Source organism: Barbus barbus (genome assembly GCF_936440315.1).
Source record: "Barbus barbus genome assembly, chromosome: 38".
Taxonomy (NCBI): Eukaryota; Metazoa; Chordata; class Actinopteri; order Cypriniformes; family Cyprinidae; genus Barbus; species Barbus barbus.
In genome coordinates this window covers 10,112,887-10,130,634 of record NC_136716.1, presented here as the reverse complement: position 1 = coordinate 10,130,634, position 17,748 = coordinate 10,112,887, and the positions used below count along the sequence as shown (strand labels likewise).

At 37.7% G+C, this 17,748-nt stretch overlaps 2 protein-coding genes across 3 annotated transcripts; both read left to right on the top strand.

Annotated features, from left to right (window-relative positions):
• The first annotated feature begins 4,049 nt into the window (after window positions 1-4,049).
• On the top strand, window positions 4,050-11,164 carry LOC306858050 (acyl-CoA-binding domain-containing protein 5-like). Its single transcript, XM_079398417.1, has 10 exons — window positions 4,050-4,063; window positions 4,158-4,199; window positions 5,018-5,102; window positions 5,283-5,403; window positions 5,482-5,610; window positions 5,923-6,011; window positions 6,103-6,319; window positions 9,412-9,626; window positions 9,997-10,050; window positions 10,187-11,164. The coding sequence occupies exons 2-10, from the start codon at window positions 4,162-4,164 to the stop codon at window positions 10,310-10,312; spliced, it is 1,074 nt and encodes a 357-aa protein (XP_079254543.1). The 5' UTR covers window positions 4,050-4,063; window positions 4,158-4,161; the 3' UTR covers window positions 10,313-11,164.
• A 1,256-nt stretch (window positions 11,165-12,420) lies between these two features.
• On the top strand, window positions 12,421-14,862 carry LOC306858048 (protein HEXIM1). Of its 2 annotated transcripts, none has more exons than XM_079398409.1 (2): window positions 12,421-12,743; window positions 12,952-14,862. In XM_079398409.1, the coding sequence occupies exon 2, from the start codon at window positions 12,968-12,970 to the stop codon at window positions 13,931-13,933; it is 966 nt and encodes a 321-aa protein (XP_079254535.1). In that variant the 5' UTR covers window positions 12,421-12,743; window positions 12,952-12,967; the 3' UTR covers window positions 13,934-14,862. The 2 variants fall into 2 exon arrangements, with proteins under 2 accessions (XP_079254535.1, XP_079254536.1); XM_079398410.1 differs by having other exon boundaries at window positions 12,423-12,738.
• The last annotated feature ends 2,886 nt before the right edge of the window (window positions 14,863-17,748 follow it).

Sequence of the window (17,748 nt, the reverse complement as noted above, 5' to 3'; positions counted from 1 at the left end):
AAAACACATGCAAATAGACAAAACACCAGCAAATCAAGAAAACATCTTCATCATTTTGACAACACATGCGCTGCAAATGAGAAACGCTGCAAATCCTCACAACACATGCAAATTGAGAAACGCTGCAAATCCTCACAACACATGCAAATTGAGAAACGCTGCAAATGCTCACAACACATGCAAATTGAGAAACGCTGCAAATCCTCACAACACATGCAAATTGAGAAACGCTGCAAATCCTCACAAATTTCTCAATTTGCATGTGTTGTGAGCATTTGCAGCATTTCTCAATTTGCATGTGTTGTGAGCATTTGCAGCGTTTCTCAATTTGCATGTGTTGTGAGCATTTGCAGCGCATGTGTTGTCAAAATGATGATGTTTTCTTGATTTGCTGGTGTTTTGTCTATTTGCATGTGTTTTCTGAAGTTGCAGCGCGTTGAGCTCTCTCGGCCACCGTAGAAAAATCATGATGAGACATGGTTTAAATGTTAGACGAGCGAACCAGATGCTGATAGACCGTAGAATGAGTGGAGGTATGTCAGCTGTCTTTATATCCGTGAGTAATTAACTTGATTGCGTGCCACTTGTGTTTAATTAGGCTAAGTATCTGACGTGCTCCTCCCAAACTTCGTTAATAAAACATAATTTAATTTTCTAGAGATGTTATTGTAAAAGTCACAACACATTGTTATAATTTATAATTGTCATTTAATTTTCTAAAGATGTGTTGTTCCACTTATCATCAATTGTTAACATTTGAATGATAGGATTGACAGTTCTCCATATGCAGTAGTCTGCACATACATAATTATGCTAAATAGAGATTGCTTGCTTTGACAGATTATAACAAGTAACATGGCATTGACATTCAGGCCTTGTACATCAACAAAACTTCATATGAAGTCCAGGGGCCTGTTTCATAAAACAAGTTTACCAAATAAGCCAGGCTTATTTAAGTTATTCTGATTTATTTTGTACCAAATCAACTGACAAGAAGTCAGACTAACTGAAATAAAATAAACTCTTATTTAGTAAACTTGTTTTATGAAACAGGCCCCAGGTCCTCCACATATTTAAAGATGAATAAACAGACATCTCTTACTTGTTTATGTATTTTTATATTTATTATTTTACAAAAATAATTAAATTTAAAATTTTACAAAAAATATATGTTCTATAGGAGATAAGTTCCAACTATCATAAATGAACAGCTGAATGATCAGATAAACAGTTCTTGAAATACAGTACACATACATACATAAGCTACATAGAGCGGTTCCTTGCCTTATTAGATTATTCACAGAAACATAGCATGGACTTTCAAGCTTTGTTCAGCAAGACAATTTGATACGAATGTGTCCAGCTCTTCCGGATACTCAAACAATCAGAATATTGTATTGTACAGATGTGCTATATACAAATTATGCAAGGGAATGTGGATAGATGTATTGGTATTGCACATATTTTATTGCACAGTGGGGAGAACATTTAACTGTTTGTGAGGTAGATATGGCCTGAGGGACGAAACTGTTTCTGTGTCTGGTCGTTCTGGTGCACAGAGCTCTGTGGCGTCGACCAGGCGGTAACAGTTCAAAGAGGGAGTGTGCTGGATGTGAGGGGTCCAGAGTGATTTTACCAGCCCTTTTGCTCTCTCTGGATAAGTACAGTTCTTGGAGAGTGAGGAGGGTTGTACCAATGATTCGCTCAGCAGTCCGGACTACCCTCCGTAGTCTTCTGTGGTCAGATTTGGTAGCTGAGATGAACCAGACAGTTATTGAAGTGCAGAGGACAGATTCAATGATGGCAGAGTAGAACTGTTTCAGCAGCTCCTGTGGCAGGTTGAACTTCCTCAGCTGGCGTAGGAAGTACAACCGCAGCTGGCGTAGGAAGTACAACCTCTGCAACCTCTTTTTAGCAATAGAGTCAATGTGAGTGTCACACTTCAGGTCCTGAGAGATGAATAAAAAGACATCTCTTGCTTCATCCGATTTGACCCCAGGTTGTCTTTGATGGCATTTTGTTGATTTTTACTGTCCATCTGGAGTAAGGCAGGCCCTTTCACCTCCCCACAGAATAACTCACGGTGACTCTGTATCCAGCACAACACTGGGCCAATGTTTCTTACAAACTTCCACTTTATGTCCTCTTGGCACTCCTGTTAAAAATACAGAATACGTGTGTGTTGGTCCACTAAATATTTGTCATACTAAATAGTATTTACCTCATCATTTTGCATACAATAATATTTATGATTTTAAACCACAAAAATCAATCACTACAGTATCTTGAGAAATGCTTCCACAATACCTCCATACCTTTCTTTACAGTTGAAACAGCAGCAGGAACCCCTCATCTGCATCAGGCTAGTACCAAAACTGCGTAGAATGCTGCAAAACATGGCAAACAAAGATTGACAATAATTATGTGATCTTTCCATTAATATAGAATAATACAAAGATAATTTGTCACAAACACAGAGTTATCCAGCAATTAATAGTGAAATGATGTGGTTGCTCAACCAAGTTACTGTGCAAAGGTACTGTGATAAGTGTATATCATTAAAAATATCATATGTATTTGAGTGAGTGTTTTGTGTGTGTGTGGGGGTACATATGTGTGAGAGGGATGACGTGTGTCATGTGTCATCATCAGTCGGTGAGACGAGTGTTATAAAAAAATTGCACATTAAGTCACCATTCATTATATGTTGTAAGAATCAGTGCACTGATAAATATATAGTGCACTGATTTTTATGACATAAATGAACTCTAACTCAATGTGCAATTTTTTTAATAAGCCTTTTTCTTTATAATACATAACACTCTTACCTACTCATATACACACACACTATCCCTCTCACATAAAGGTATGTATTTACCTCTCCCCACACACATTATATTTTTAATGACACTGATCACAGAACCCTTGCACGGTATCTTCACGGTATCACATCATTTCACTTTCTTGCTGGATAACACACTCACATACATACACATGCATACATATTTATGCTACTGATATCTAAGTAATAACGTGCCTGTGTACAGTTGAAAACACATAAGCATGCCGAACTGTTGTTTACACATGCACACAAACCCACACATTCAAGTTGTCAATGTTTTAAGTCTTCATAAAGACCAAAGACGTCTTTTTTTTACTTACCAACACAGCAAACTTCTTCTTTTTAGCGGTTTGCAAACAATTAGACTTATCTTCTTGTTGATGCTTTTTCCTGTTTCAAAATAATAAGTATGTGACATATTTGGACCGATTTGGACACAGACATGGTTTGTGACGTCACGCTTGGATGTGGGCGGGGTTGGATGTCCAACCGCAGGCTGCAGCGAGACGCTCCTCACTGAGATTAGGATTAACAAAATGTCTCCCTCTAGCGATCTCAATAAAAAAAAAAAAAAAAAAAACTGAAACTGCAATTTAACGTTTGTATTAATGTTTTTTAGCTACTGAAGTAATGATTGATGCATGTATTTGAACCTTTTATTTAAATTTTAAAGTTTTTCAGAAAATATGTTTGCCTCACAGTGCAGTAGCCCCTCACTGCAGAACACAAGATCCAGATCCAACTCCTCCCACTTTACATATATCTAAACCTACCCGTCTCCACCCCCGATCCCTAAACCCACCCATCTCCTCCCCTAAACCTACCAATCTCCACCCCCTAGATGTGGATCCAACCCGGCCCCTGGATCTTAAATGCACCAGTAGTGAGAAACGCCATTGAAAGATGTTTAAAGGCAAACACTTAAAATAAATATTTTCTCACAAAGCTATACACATTTAAATAAATAAATAAATGACATAATTTTCTTTCAAATTAACTTGTAATTAATTGTCAAACGTTTTTACATGTTTATTTAGACTATGTAAAACTGTTTTTTTGTATGCTGAAATATTATTATTATTATTATATCTCAAATTTCATTTTTTCTATTTTTTTTTTCTTTTTTGTTGTTGATGTTGTTGGGTCAGAGACCAATCATTGCCGTAATACTCCGTCACGTGACTGAACCAGGAAGTGAACTCCTGGACGAAATTCCAAGAGGTGAAAGATCCCTTTTTTTAGAAGACTGTTCTCGAACTCACTGATTGTACCGCTTTGATGAAATGTAATCGCTCGTTATATTGTCTTATTATAGTTATATGTTAGTGTTCGGGTGTAATGGCATCAGGCAGGGCAGGTGAGTTGAACCTCGCTTAAGCTGCTTGACCCACTGGCTAATAACCTGAAATCAGAGAGGACATACAATCTAAGACTCCTGGAAGAGGAGTCTTAGATTTGGGGGATACAAGTAATCAGAGAGCACACTTTCTTCCGATACTTTATGACAGAATGACATATTTGTCACCAGTGAATATAATTCACAGGTTGTCCAGTTAATCAGCATTCGGCTGCAGGAGCGTGGGAAAAATACACACCATATGATATGCCAGCTCTTACAATGTCAGAGATCGAGGACTGTCAAAGACGCTTTCAGGCGGCTGTCGACGTCATTCAAAGCCTACCCAAAAATGGTAGCTTTGCTCAGCATTGACAAAAATTACATTATCGATGAATGACATAATCACTGTTATGTATAACATCATCATGTTGTAAGAGATTTAAAATTTGCACAGCTTGTCATTGCAAGCATTTATTTAAAATATAAATATAAATCTACCTCATCACACTGATTTGCATAATTTACAGCAGCTCATGACACCTGGGGTAAATTTTAAATTGCATTTGCATAGGTTCCTACAGACCCTCTTATTAAGTGATGCAGCGGTTTTATGGTCTATACAAACAAGCAGTCTGTGGCCCATGTACAGTGTCACGCCCTAGATTCTGGGACCCAGTAGGCCGTTACAAATGGTAAAACTTTTAACCAGTTATAAGCAGCATATTCAGTGCTATAATGTGCTCTATAAGTAAAGTTGAAGTGATGGTTTTCAGAGCCCTCAGAACATTTAAAGGACTGTTTTAATGCCATGGCATGTTTCACTGGTCTTGTGTCAGGAATGCTTGGAAACAGCTTGGAGACATGAGTCAGGAAAATGCCATGGCTGCTTATGTGAATGAAATGAAGAAAGTTGCACAAGAGGTGGGAGAGCTTCAATAATACCCAATAAATTCATAAAACCACTTTAGGGAAAAAAAATAATATATATATATATATATATATATATATTGGAAAATATTCTTTAAAACAAATTTGTGTTCAGAGTGGCCAAGCTAATTTTATTTTTTCCCATATTAATTTGTCGTCATGTATTATTTGCAGGTTATAGACACCATGCAAATCAATGAGAAGACTGCATCCTTTTTCCACTATTTTGAACCACTCTATCATGTCATTCATGATATGCCCAGACCTCCAGAGGCACTTTTATCTCTCAGATCAGGTGTGCATTTATTTATTTTGCTAAAGAACTGTATGTTCTATGTGATAAATAAAAATGATTTTGGTGTGCATTTTAAAGCTGTAAATGCCAAAGAACCAACTGATGGTTGGGTGGATCATGAAGTGGAGAGGGCAACTCAAGAACCAGCTCTTCAACTGGAAGACACAGGGATGGTCCCTGAAAGTCAACTTCAAGCTGAGAGCACAGGTAGTGGAATGATTATCTATAAATGAGGGATCCTGAATATTTTGTAGCCCACCGAAACACATTTTAACAATGGAAAATTTGGGTTTTAAGCTTGTACAAACAAATACTTGCAATTTTACTCTGATAATTTACATTTGTTTTTGTCTTTGAATTATATTGGAACCTCCTGTGGCTGAAATGCACCAGTTATCACTATCCAGACATGTCTGACCCAATTTGATTTTTAAACATTTCACTGTTGCATAAGTAATAAATGATAGCAAGATTGTGTGCACTGTATTTCTTCTCTTTTGTCACCAAATATGTGTGTAGAGACACCTTTGTCTGAGGTTCAGGGGCCGACTAGTGACTCAGAAAGTGAAATCTTCTGTGACTCATTGGAACAGCTGGACACTGTTAAGGTCTAAAATTTGACTAAATCTAATTAAAATTTGTGTGACAATCTATGTCCCGCATTTGTACACTTTATTTTTATTTTTTGTGCACTTACAGCCTGCTGCAGTGCCAGATCGTAATGCCAGTTTCCAGAATGACCATACACACATTAAGACCTTTGGAATCCAGGAGAATCATTACAGCCCTCTCTCTCAGGTGACTCAGATCGGTGCTGGACGTGGTGGTGAGGGGGCAGAAGATAGGCATGGTCCTTCCAAGAGGAGGAGAACCACAGGGAGAGAGGGGATGCAGCAGGGCTGGAGGGACCCCTCCGGTAAATTTAATCTGGATTTTTAATCACACATTATAAACCTAAACCCCTTTTTGGCTTATTGTGTCACTATTACTAGTGAAACCATGTAACAATATTTTGGTACATTTTATAAAATTGTTTAAAATTTACACATCGGATCCCTATATTTGCATAACCTTTTAAGAGTTTGGGGTCAGTAAGCCCCACTGAAGTGCCTCGAAACCATTTATCTATAAAAGAGAACTGGATTGCTCATAACGTTAGAAATAGTGAAGTCACTGCCAGGGGTAAGCGTTACTGCCAGGGGTAAGCGACTGCTTAGGACTCCAGGGACTCAGGGACCCCCATCTGATATTTGCAAAACATATTGTGCAAACGCTTCAGTGCGTATTTGTATTTTCACTCTGGAGAGTATCAAAAGTTTCTATTTACACCATGTTTTTGCAGTGTTTAGCAGTGTAGCCAATAACAGACATATCTGTTGATTTCTTAAACGTAATCGCCAATCAGAGGTATTTAAATTCCAATCCGCTTACCACCTGAAATGCCGTAGTTTATGTAGTGTATGTTTATTGCTGAGTTCTGTGTGCTCACAAATCCTCTCATGCGTAATAAAGAAAGTGTAGACACTACAGTTTGTAAAGAAAAGATTCAGTCTGCATTGCAGAGAGCCTCATTGCTTATAACAGAACTTTGTAAGATTGCAATGAACTAAAGTGAATGACAGCTTTTAGTGATAAAGGGAGCCCTCTATGAACACTTTATAGGCTATATATAATCCATTCATAATTTTAATACAAGCCTTGTTTTTTATGCTGCCAAGAGAACCAAAGGCCACATATACGCTGCAACATTTTGGGAATGACATCTGCATAAAAATGCATTCACTCTCAAAATTGCAATAGAAGGGACAAAAATAGATGTCAAACTAGATATACATTAGGGATAGAGCACCCTCACTAATTTCAGAAGCATCCTCAGTGTTTTGATTATGGAATTGGGTCTGCTGGTAAATGCCAAAGAATTCATTATAAATAACAATGATTACAAATAACAAGATTATTAAATGTTTAGTTTTAAATTAATACATTAGTTGTAAATAAAATAATTTAAAAGATTAATACAAAGAAAAGAATAACTGAGTTAGATAGCTCATAGCTTACTATACATTATTTGTTAACCTGACAACTGATTGTCACATAACAGAGACTTCACCTCAGACAAGAAAGTATACACATACTTTTAAGTTTATAAGCCTCTTGTTTCGTGTCATAATTTTATTCATTTTGATTGAACTGCCATGTACTCGCATGAATGTACACAAGTTCAACAACCAAACATTTTCACCGAATAATAATTTAATTTTCGATTTGTTTCTCAGCAAAACCTACTGTATGGCTTCAGAACACTTGGAATTCAGTTGCATGGGATTATTTTATGACATGTTTGAATTCTTTTTGTAAATAGACTGAAGGAGGTCACTGTATTCACTGTTTTGCACTGTTGGGTGGACACAGGCTGGTGGCAGCAGTGTGATGATGTGGGTGATATTTTCTTGGGACAGTTTAGACCCCATTATCCCAATAGCAAAATCCCTGACAGCTATCAGTTATCTGAACATTGTTGCTGACCAATTGTGCACCCATTTAATGCAACTATGTTCCTTGCTGATGATGGTCATAACCAACAGGATAATGTGCCATACCACACTGCCAGAATTGTCAATGAGTGGTTTGAGGAACATGAACTGTCAATGAATTATCAAGGAGTGGTTTGAGGAACATGGTTAATTTCTGTTAATGCCTTGGCCTCCAAATTCACCTGACATGAAACCAATCGAAAAGTGTGTTTATGCTACATCACCACCACCCCGAAATGCAAGGGAACTGGAGGACCTGCTGCTGAAATTATGGTACCAGATACCTCAGGAGACTATAGCCACCTCATCTAATCAATGCCTCACTTGCTGTTTTGTGGGCTAAAGGAGGTCTTGCAGGTTGTTAGGTGGTACCAGGGGCACCACAAAGGGGGTGGAGGTGTTAGGACGATTCCAAGGGCCCAACGCGATTTCTACTGAGGAAATGGCCATAGAAATGCCATATAATTTGTGCTGCCTTAAACCAGAATGTTGTTTTTATTACCAAGCATTTAAACTGGCACTCTGAGAAAGATTATGCATGAATTTTGCTTTGAATTTTAATACAACATAGTGCAACAGAAGCTTGTATTATAATATTGTACATTTGAATCAATTTTGCTAAAAGGTATGTGTACCTTAAAAGTACCATTCCGGCAGCGAGAATGATCCTGAACTAAATGAAGAAAAATGTCTTGGTGCATGATGTGTTTATTGAACCAATCAGATAAGACTAAATGAAGAGTCAGCAAGAGCCTCATTTGATAGGCTACAAGAAGGTAGACCCACCCTCCCCTCGCGCTTGCAAAACTCAGTTATTGAGAGAATCGTGCCAAAACTTTAAGCGTGGATTAAAGAAAGACGGAGCTGTACATATCGGATTATTTTGGGACCTTTTTTGGCCTACATACACAAGTCGTCATTTTAGACATTTTGTTTTTTTTTACACATACAGATAGGTTCACCGTTGACAGGCTTGCAGTGCTTTTCACCATATTTTGGCGGGACAAAAACGTGCCAAAAGTGTAAGAAGAATGCAGATCATATTTATTTTGCGTTAGCATGATGCTGCAGCTTCACAATACATGCATTACACTTACGAATAACAGTAAAATGCTGCAAAAAATTCTTGTCTGAAATGTGATTTACACCTTTACAAAGCTTCTCTTGCGCCTGCAAATTTAATTTACGCTTACAGTCTTATGTACACTTCCACAACTCTTACCCTGTACATGCATATCTTTATGGCATCATATTACCTTCATACACTTGATCCTTCAGAAATCATAATATGCTGTAATATGCTGATTTGTTATATACTCAAGAAATTCAGGTCTGAAACTGAATTCACTCATAATATCTTAATCATCACATTATTAGTGCAAACAGACCAGGGTGATCTCAGAAGTGTGGATGGTATCCCCTACATTGAAACCAAAAAAAAAAAAACTTATGTATGCATATGTTTTTGTTCCAGGTTGTATGGCTCCCCGCAATGCTAGGTGGGCGGAGCAGCTTGCCTCAGGGGCTGGTTCAGGGCAAGGGGGCAGAGACGATTCTAAGGGTGTGCCTGACAGGTTACAGAACATCCAGGTGCAGCAGCAGATTATTCTAGCCTTAAAGCAACTCAGAGAGGACATGCAGAGCGTCATGCAACGACTAGAGGTGGTTGAAGACCTTGCAACTGCAAATGTAAGGAAGCTGAATAAAATAAAAGCCAAACCAAAAGACTGCATGTTATTTGTCAAAACTGAGCAGTATAAGGAATAGAGACAGAATTCTGCATGGTTTCAGTTTGCAAATATTAATTTTAATTAAAAAAAATAAATAAATAGAAAAGATTTAAGAACTGAAGAAATAGCAGAAATACAAACATTTTGATCTCCAGAAAGATTAGCCATAGATGTTATAATGGCATATCTTTAAATGTCATTCATTATTTTTTTTATTTGTTCGGTAAAACATTTTCTTCATTCATCTTGTATTGTTTCCACCAGTAATGATTTTGATAAGTAAATAAAAATTGACGTGTCTTTATTTTTATCTGTATATTTGTTTTAAGGCTCAAAGTTTACAGCGGAGATCCCATTTACACTGGACAGCTGCAGAAACAGAGGTAAAACTTGTGACAGACTTAGTATGAATTTCAAGACTCAAAATGGTGCTTGTCACCGCTCAATCGTATACTGTGTATTTTGATTAAATATGTGTAGAAAAGAGAATTCTTTAATATTTTAATTTCTGTTTTACAGGAGAAATGGTGGCCATTTGGCATCTCTGGACGTACATTACTGCTGTTGTTAGTGTGGCCTTTTGTGACTCAGGCACTGATCTTTCTACTGAGACGGAGGAAGAGAACGATTAATGTGTGCTTATGAATTTACTGTACTGAGTTCAAATTAATGTAGAAGTCACAATGATAACTAATTAATTGTGACCTAGCGTTCAGTGCTTCAAATGTAGCACTTTGTTAGCATGAGGTGACGAGAGGAAATGTTCTAATCTCAAATTTCTGAAATCTGATGATTTAATCTTGCATGAACAAGATGAATGCAGTTCTTAGAGACATCCTGGAGTTAATTATTTAATTTAATGTCCATGATGTTCCATTGTAATTGTGGTTAAATGTAGCCATGTGCAGAGACTTCGTATTTTGAAAATAAGTCATGTTTATTCGTATCTCTGTGCTGATGGTTGAAATTGACCTTGTAAATGCCAGCACAACAACAAAGGATTACAGTCCTACTGATCTTACTTGTAGGATGTTGCAGGACGCCAGCTGGCACTTTGTAGAACTGACTAAAAAAAGTGTATGCAATCAAAAAAAGCCTTAAATAACTACAGGGGCCTTCACGCAGGGAACATGCACAGAAGCTAGCACTCTGATATGAGAAAAAGAACCTGCAACAGCATATTCTGACTATCATGTTCTATGATGAAAGAATACACATAAACAAAACAAATGGATTTTATATAATGGTCATCCACTTGTTACTTTTATTAAACATGCAGTTTTAAAGCAGTTGTTCACAGACAACACTTATTTGCTGGGTTGTTTACTTTGTGTAGTTGCAACGAACGACTTTGAATGGGTAGATTCATTTAGTAATATCCAGGGGAGTAAATTAAACAATTAATTTCTTCAGGAATTACTATCGTTTCATATTAGATTCATTCATGTAGGTAAAACTCACGTACAGCCCCATCGACACAGTGGAATTAAACCAAGTATGGTGACTTTTCGATTCTTTCTGTGATTGTTGCCGTCCACAAAAACACAATCATGATATAACCAGTTCTTTCTGGCCCTTCAAAGTCTGTGTTTTGCAAATGCCTTCAGTAATTATATTACCAATTTTTAGCACTACTGATAAAGATGGCAAGTTGAGTGTTATGCTATGGTAGGAATTATGCTCTCACTCTGCGTCGACAAAATTGCAGTCTTTAAGAATACGAATTTTAAAAACTTCATGTAAAAAAAATGATATCGAACAGGCCGTGTTTTGTTTTGTTTCGCATGGGTTCGTTTAAAGGATTGGAGGCAGCTAGCTAACTTCCCTAGCACGATTTAATTTCTGGGTGAGCCAAGCAACGGGATTTCATTTTTCAAGCATTTCTATTTATAAATGAGAAGAGACGATGCATTGCTGTCTTCTAAAACGATTTATCTGAAAATAGCGTGAAGGCGTAAATCTATGCATTTCTCTAATGCAAGAAAGCTTTGCTAACTAGCTTGTCACTAAATCCAAATGTTATAAAATATCAAGCAGAAACTGCAGGGAATTCCGAATATTTAAATAACTATGTGAAATACATGTAAAAATTGTTTACATGGCTAGTCTTCGTTTTAACCAGTTTGCTTGTGCTAGTTTATTCACGTTAATCTGGACTCCATTATCCAAGTAGCTGGCTAGCAAACAATCGCTTCTTCGTTTAATCGTTTGAGCTCAATGCAAGAAATGACCCAAGTTTTTTTTTTTTCTTTTTTCTTTTATGTTGCGACATTTCACTTTAACAAGGGAAAACATTTCAGTCATTATAAACTACAAATTCGTCATCATCATGGATGCAAACGTTACAATTCACTTTCCACGGAGAACATACTGCTTGAAACAAGAACTACTTTTTGCTTGAGGGATGATCAATCCTCACAAGGGTTCAGGGTGTGTGTTTAAATGTTAGGGTAGAGATGCAAAGTAACCAAACGCGATATTGTATACTACAACGTGTGCTTTCTACATACAATACGGCATCAACATAATTTGTACAGTTATTTCTTTGTAAATAGGTTAACGTTTAATGCATGGTAGAATGGGGCGGATGTTTCTACCTGCTTCGGCCATGCTTGGTAGCGTCCACTAGAGCGACCGGGACAGCTTTCTTTTTGATTGACAATGAAAACTACCAATCAGAATGCTTCGCTTGGACAGTACGCCCCCAAAAAACTTTTTATCCAGTGAAAATTGCGAGAGGGCGTAGCCCGCTCGGGACCGAAAACAGTCGTTGGATTGTGGGTAATGGAGGTTTTACGGCAGCGATTGTTGTGTGCAAATGACTAGCGGGACTTCAAGTCCCACAAAGCAGGAAAAAACTGGAGGACTGGCTGCATGCGCCTTTACGTGGAGGAGGTAATAAATTCAGAAGCCCCAGTCCTCTCCGTAACAGAAGCGAATTGGAGTTTGCGCTGGAGGGAAATGTTCTCGCACCCGTCAAGAAACCAAGTCAATAGTAGACGGAACATAAAGAGTTCACATTAACGGTCTTAGATAGCATAATAACTCAAACACGAGATTGGAGTTGAACGGTGAGGTAACTCAAATTTACTTAATGCGAGTTTGTTAATGCCGTTTTTTTATGTTTTTAAATGTTCGTTCACTTTTAAAAAAGCATTTCCCTCTTTCCTTTGTGTTTGGTGAATTGTTTTAAATTACAGCGGTCAGGAATCTGATTTCTATTCATACCTCAATTTAGAAGGGTGTCCCTCATCTCACTGATCACAAACTTGTATCTCCTTCAGGTGGGAGTGTACAGTTATGGAGCTTATTGAAGAAGAAGCTGCACTGGAGGATGACAGCAGAGGGCGGCAGAGGGGTGGTCTGACAAGTGTCGTCTCCTCGAAACAAGTGCAAAGAAACCAGCTGGATATCTGTCCGGGTTTGGTGTCTGGAGATACACATCCTATGTGCCGCGGCCGGGATAGGGGTGATCCGGAGCCCAAGGCTGGTGACGCAGCAAGTGACGACGGCTTTCCTGCGGACGAAACAAATAAAAGAGACTCTGGTTGCACGACAGTAAACACCGAGGGGCTGTCAGATAGCCGCCAGGGCAAGAAGAAACACCGGCGGCGACCCTCCAAGAAGAAGCGCCGCTGGAAGCCTTACTTCAAATTAACCTGGGAGGAGAAGAAAGAGCTAGATGAACGCGAGACCGCCCGTGCATCGCGGGTGCGCGCTGAGATGTTCGCCAAAGGTCTGCCCGTTGCCCCATACAACACCACCCAGTTCCTGATGGAGGAGCACGACCGTGAAGAACCTGACCTCAATACGGAGCTTGGCGGCAGAAAATCCGGAGCAATCCGCTCAGATGACACGGCCAGCGAAGATGAGAATTTCGAGGGCGAAGATGAAGACGAGGAAGAGGGCGGCGGCGGCGGCAGCGACGGTATGGGCAGACCCGGGCACGCAGGCGGAGAGTTTTTGCAGAGAGACTTTTCTGAGACCTATGAGCGGTACCACGTCGAGACTCTCCAAAATATGTCTAAACAAGAACTGGTTAGGGAATACCTGGAGCTGGAGAAGTGTATGTCACGGTTAGAGGAGGAGAACAACTGGCTTCGCCACGTCCGGAGAAACCCCGAGTGCCCAGCAGATGACACCGGCGTTCAGCGCGTGCGGGAACTGGAGATTGAGGTGGAGAGACTGAGAGCCGAGAATACCGAGTTATTACTCAAAACCCCTAAAAGTAAAGGGCCAGGACTCAACCAGTCTCAGTCGTGCTGAATCAATGTTTTATTTCTGTTGTACGTCAAATCGTTGCACTGTCTTATTGTGAACTGTGGTAGCTAATAACGTTACCCTCTCAGCCTTTGCCATCAGAAGGTTTTTTTTTTTTCTCTCTCTCTCTCTTCTGACAGAATTTTATTAAAATCTTTTATGCGGTCCCGCATATTTGGTCAGTCCACACAATAATATACGTTCGTGATTTGTACAATTAAACTGACAAAACGAATAGCCTACAATGTTATAAAATTTAAAGAACGATCAGAGACTACTCTTAAGTTTCCTTGAGTATTTGCCATAACCTCACAAATTACATCTCAGCTAATTTCAGTTTTGTCAATTTACCATAATCATTGAATATTTAAACTTGCATTTAATTTAAAAACCGCAAACATGGAGCCTTCAGATTCATATTTGTTGGCGCACATGCTTCAGTGTGTTAATGCATGACAGGACAGTATGTTGTAAACAGTGGAAAACCGTTAATGGTGTTTTGCTCAAGTATATCGTTCATTAAATTATTTCATATTTTAGTTCTAATTTTGTCTTTATGTTGCCTGTTATATTTTCTGTCTGTCTTTACATTATAAATATCCGAAACTTAATTTTGAGGAGTCATTTTAAATTTTCCTTCAACCAGTTATCAAAAACACTTTTTCAAGTGAATTGCAAACGTTTTTGCATAGACCTAAAATGACTAATCTATTTAAAACCTTGAAATATCTAATAAACAAATAAGTAAATGAAAGTGTGATGTATAAGTATGAAAAATCTGCTAAATTAATTTAATTTTTTCAGAATATTGTTTTAACGTAGAAAAGGAAGTCAATGTGAGTTTCCATGAGATTCAGAAGGACAAAATACTTTGTAAGCAAATATGAATAAATGCAGTCAGGTTTCAGCCCCTTCAGGATTTGGATACCTGTGTTAATACGAAATTTCTACTACACTTTCTCACTCACCTCTAAGATATATCACTGGCTTTCTGCCTTTTACAAAAATCCTGTAATCATTAATGGCGGCAAAGTTATAGAAAATCTTGGTCAGAGGGTTTGATATGGTATTTTATCCAAGAGCTTTCATGTAGTTTTTTACAGAACCTACCTGTTGCATTTAGTGTAAAACACTGATCAAAGTATGATCAATTATAACATCGCTATAAAGACATTCTAACCTACAGAGGTTAACGTTTCATATGTGCCGATAAACCCAAGTTCTTTTAGTATTGTGTAGGTCTTGCAGTTGTCCTGCACACATGCACTCCACACGGAAAGACATTCTTTATATCCTCCAGAGACAGGTTATGTGACATACCTGGGTAAGTTTGAGGATAACCTCAGTTTCGGTTCCAAAATCGAAGGTTACTTTTGGGGTATGTAAGTAACCATAGTAACTTGTTTTTTGAAGATAACCTGCTCCGGAGCAGGTTATGTTTCAGGGTTAGTTCACTTCAGTGCACGTGTGACATACTGACCAGTCTTCAGTGGGCCTGACGGCGCATAACATTATATAATATTAGATTTTATAATATAGCCTTATATATTTATATATATATAAGTGCTAATATAAGGTAATATATTATTCTAATATGGTTATTTTATTTATTGTATTGGCATATATAACAGTTAGCAATTTGTATAAATTATAAAACACTATGACAAGGTAATGTTTAATTTATTATATTATATATACTTATTACATTTTATATTATCACCTAACACATGGATTGGCATTTTCTATAATGTATTTCTATAATAAAAATGCATATCTGATATGACTTAATTTATAATTAGCATCAAACAAAAAATATTAGTCATTCTCAAGGATTAAAGATTAAATGGGGGAAAAAATGGCAATTAGGTGGCGATATGCACTAAGCATGTAAACGAACAAAAGAAGAAAGACACAGCATGGTGCGCTTTTTCTTAGCGTCCGTTTCCATAGCGACTCGTTGATTCGACGCTCTGCTGAGAATGTCTTGAGCCTTAACAAGGAACGTACTCTGTTGAACGAACTTACTCCCCGATGCGTTTTTGAAATCACCTACCTCGAGTAAGCAAGGTTTGGGGTTAATCAACCCAAAGTTCAGGGTTAAGCTGAAGGTAAATTAACTGTGCTTTCTGGAATACACCCCTGGTGTCCTCTACAGTGGACATGTATGAAATTATGTCCTGTTTCATAACAGTAAGTCATATTTGAATTTGGAAACCCATAACATTTTCCTGAGATGTTGCTTTATGAAAAACAATTCGAAAATTATTCAGATTTAAATGACAATTACAAAATATAATAATATTTCCATAAGGATGTAAATAAGGAGTATGACATTCAGTATGCATTAAATCGGGATTAGATCACAAGGGGATATGAAGTTTACAAACACGCTTCCTGGGGCCTGTACCATGAAGCTGGATTTTCTGGCTAATCAGGTAAGTTTCAGTTTAGTTTGCACCAATCCTGGGTTTTAGGTACCATGAAAGTGGCTTGGCTTTTAGCTATGTTCATTGCCATAGTAACTTACACTGCAGCTAACCTGCTCTGGGGCAGGTTATGTCCTGAGTTAGAGATCTCAAACTGAAATTGGACCAATCAGTTGTGAGCAAAGTGACACATGTCTGATACAAAAAAAGTAACTCCCCCAGTTTATCTTGCTCCAAATTAAAGGTCACTAGTACTAAAAAAAATTGTCTGGCTTTAATGATAATTACTTAAAGTTATTTTATATTATTTATATTATTATTAATCCATTACACACAAGCAATTTTAGTTTAACAGTTATTATAAATCATTTATTTTAAATTAATGTTATATAAATAAGTTGTAGAATAAATAATGCTTTAAAAATGACTACATGTGACCTTATATTTTCGAGTCTTTATCACTGCATATTTCCAACTATATACTTACTTTACTTACTTTTAGTCATTTAGCAGACGCTTTTATCCAAAGCAACTTACAAATAAGGAAAAGTAACTAAAACTAAAAGTTAACACTCTGTAAATACTCTATACACACTCTATACACACCCATTTAAGAAAATACAGAAATTAAATAAAATTGACAAATGCATACAACAACATTTCAATAGTAAACATAAAAAGGGAAAAAATAAATAAATAAAATAAAAATAAAAAGCGATACTTATACTTTGCCAGTGTCCTAGCCCGGTGGAGTCACACGGTAGAGTTGATGGTCTTTACACTCTTCGTTCTTCACACTAAGAGGGCTTCACACGACAACTACCGCAGTAAACTAAGCTTTTTTATACCCATCTAACAAAATACTAATTGAATTTAGCTGGACACACTTTCCTTATTTTTCCACAACAAATGGCCGAGCAAGCACAGACACTTGATAAGATACGAGAGAAAGAACGAGACTAAACACGATATCAGCACGTCTCCACACAGTAAACAAAAGCGTTTCCTAGCAACGACAACTGAGCTAAACACTAATAAGACAAGTACATACACTTACTAGCTACTTTTAACTTCCGCTGATAAAGACTGCTTCTCTCGAAGAGTATTTCTTTACACTGTTTTTTGCTGGCGCTTGAACACACTTTCCTTATTTTTCCACAACAAATGGTCAAGCAAGCGCAGACACTGACAAGATACACGAGACAGAACGAGACCAAACACAATATCCATATCCATATTTTGCGATATATCAGTACATCCCTACCAAAAACTCAATACAATTCATAAACAGTTGTTTATGTGTTTCCTGTTTTAGTGTAGCGCCTCCAGTCTCCTCTCTTGCAGCGTGTCTTCAGTAAGCCTGCATGTCCACAAGCCATCGGCTGATCGGTTGGC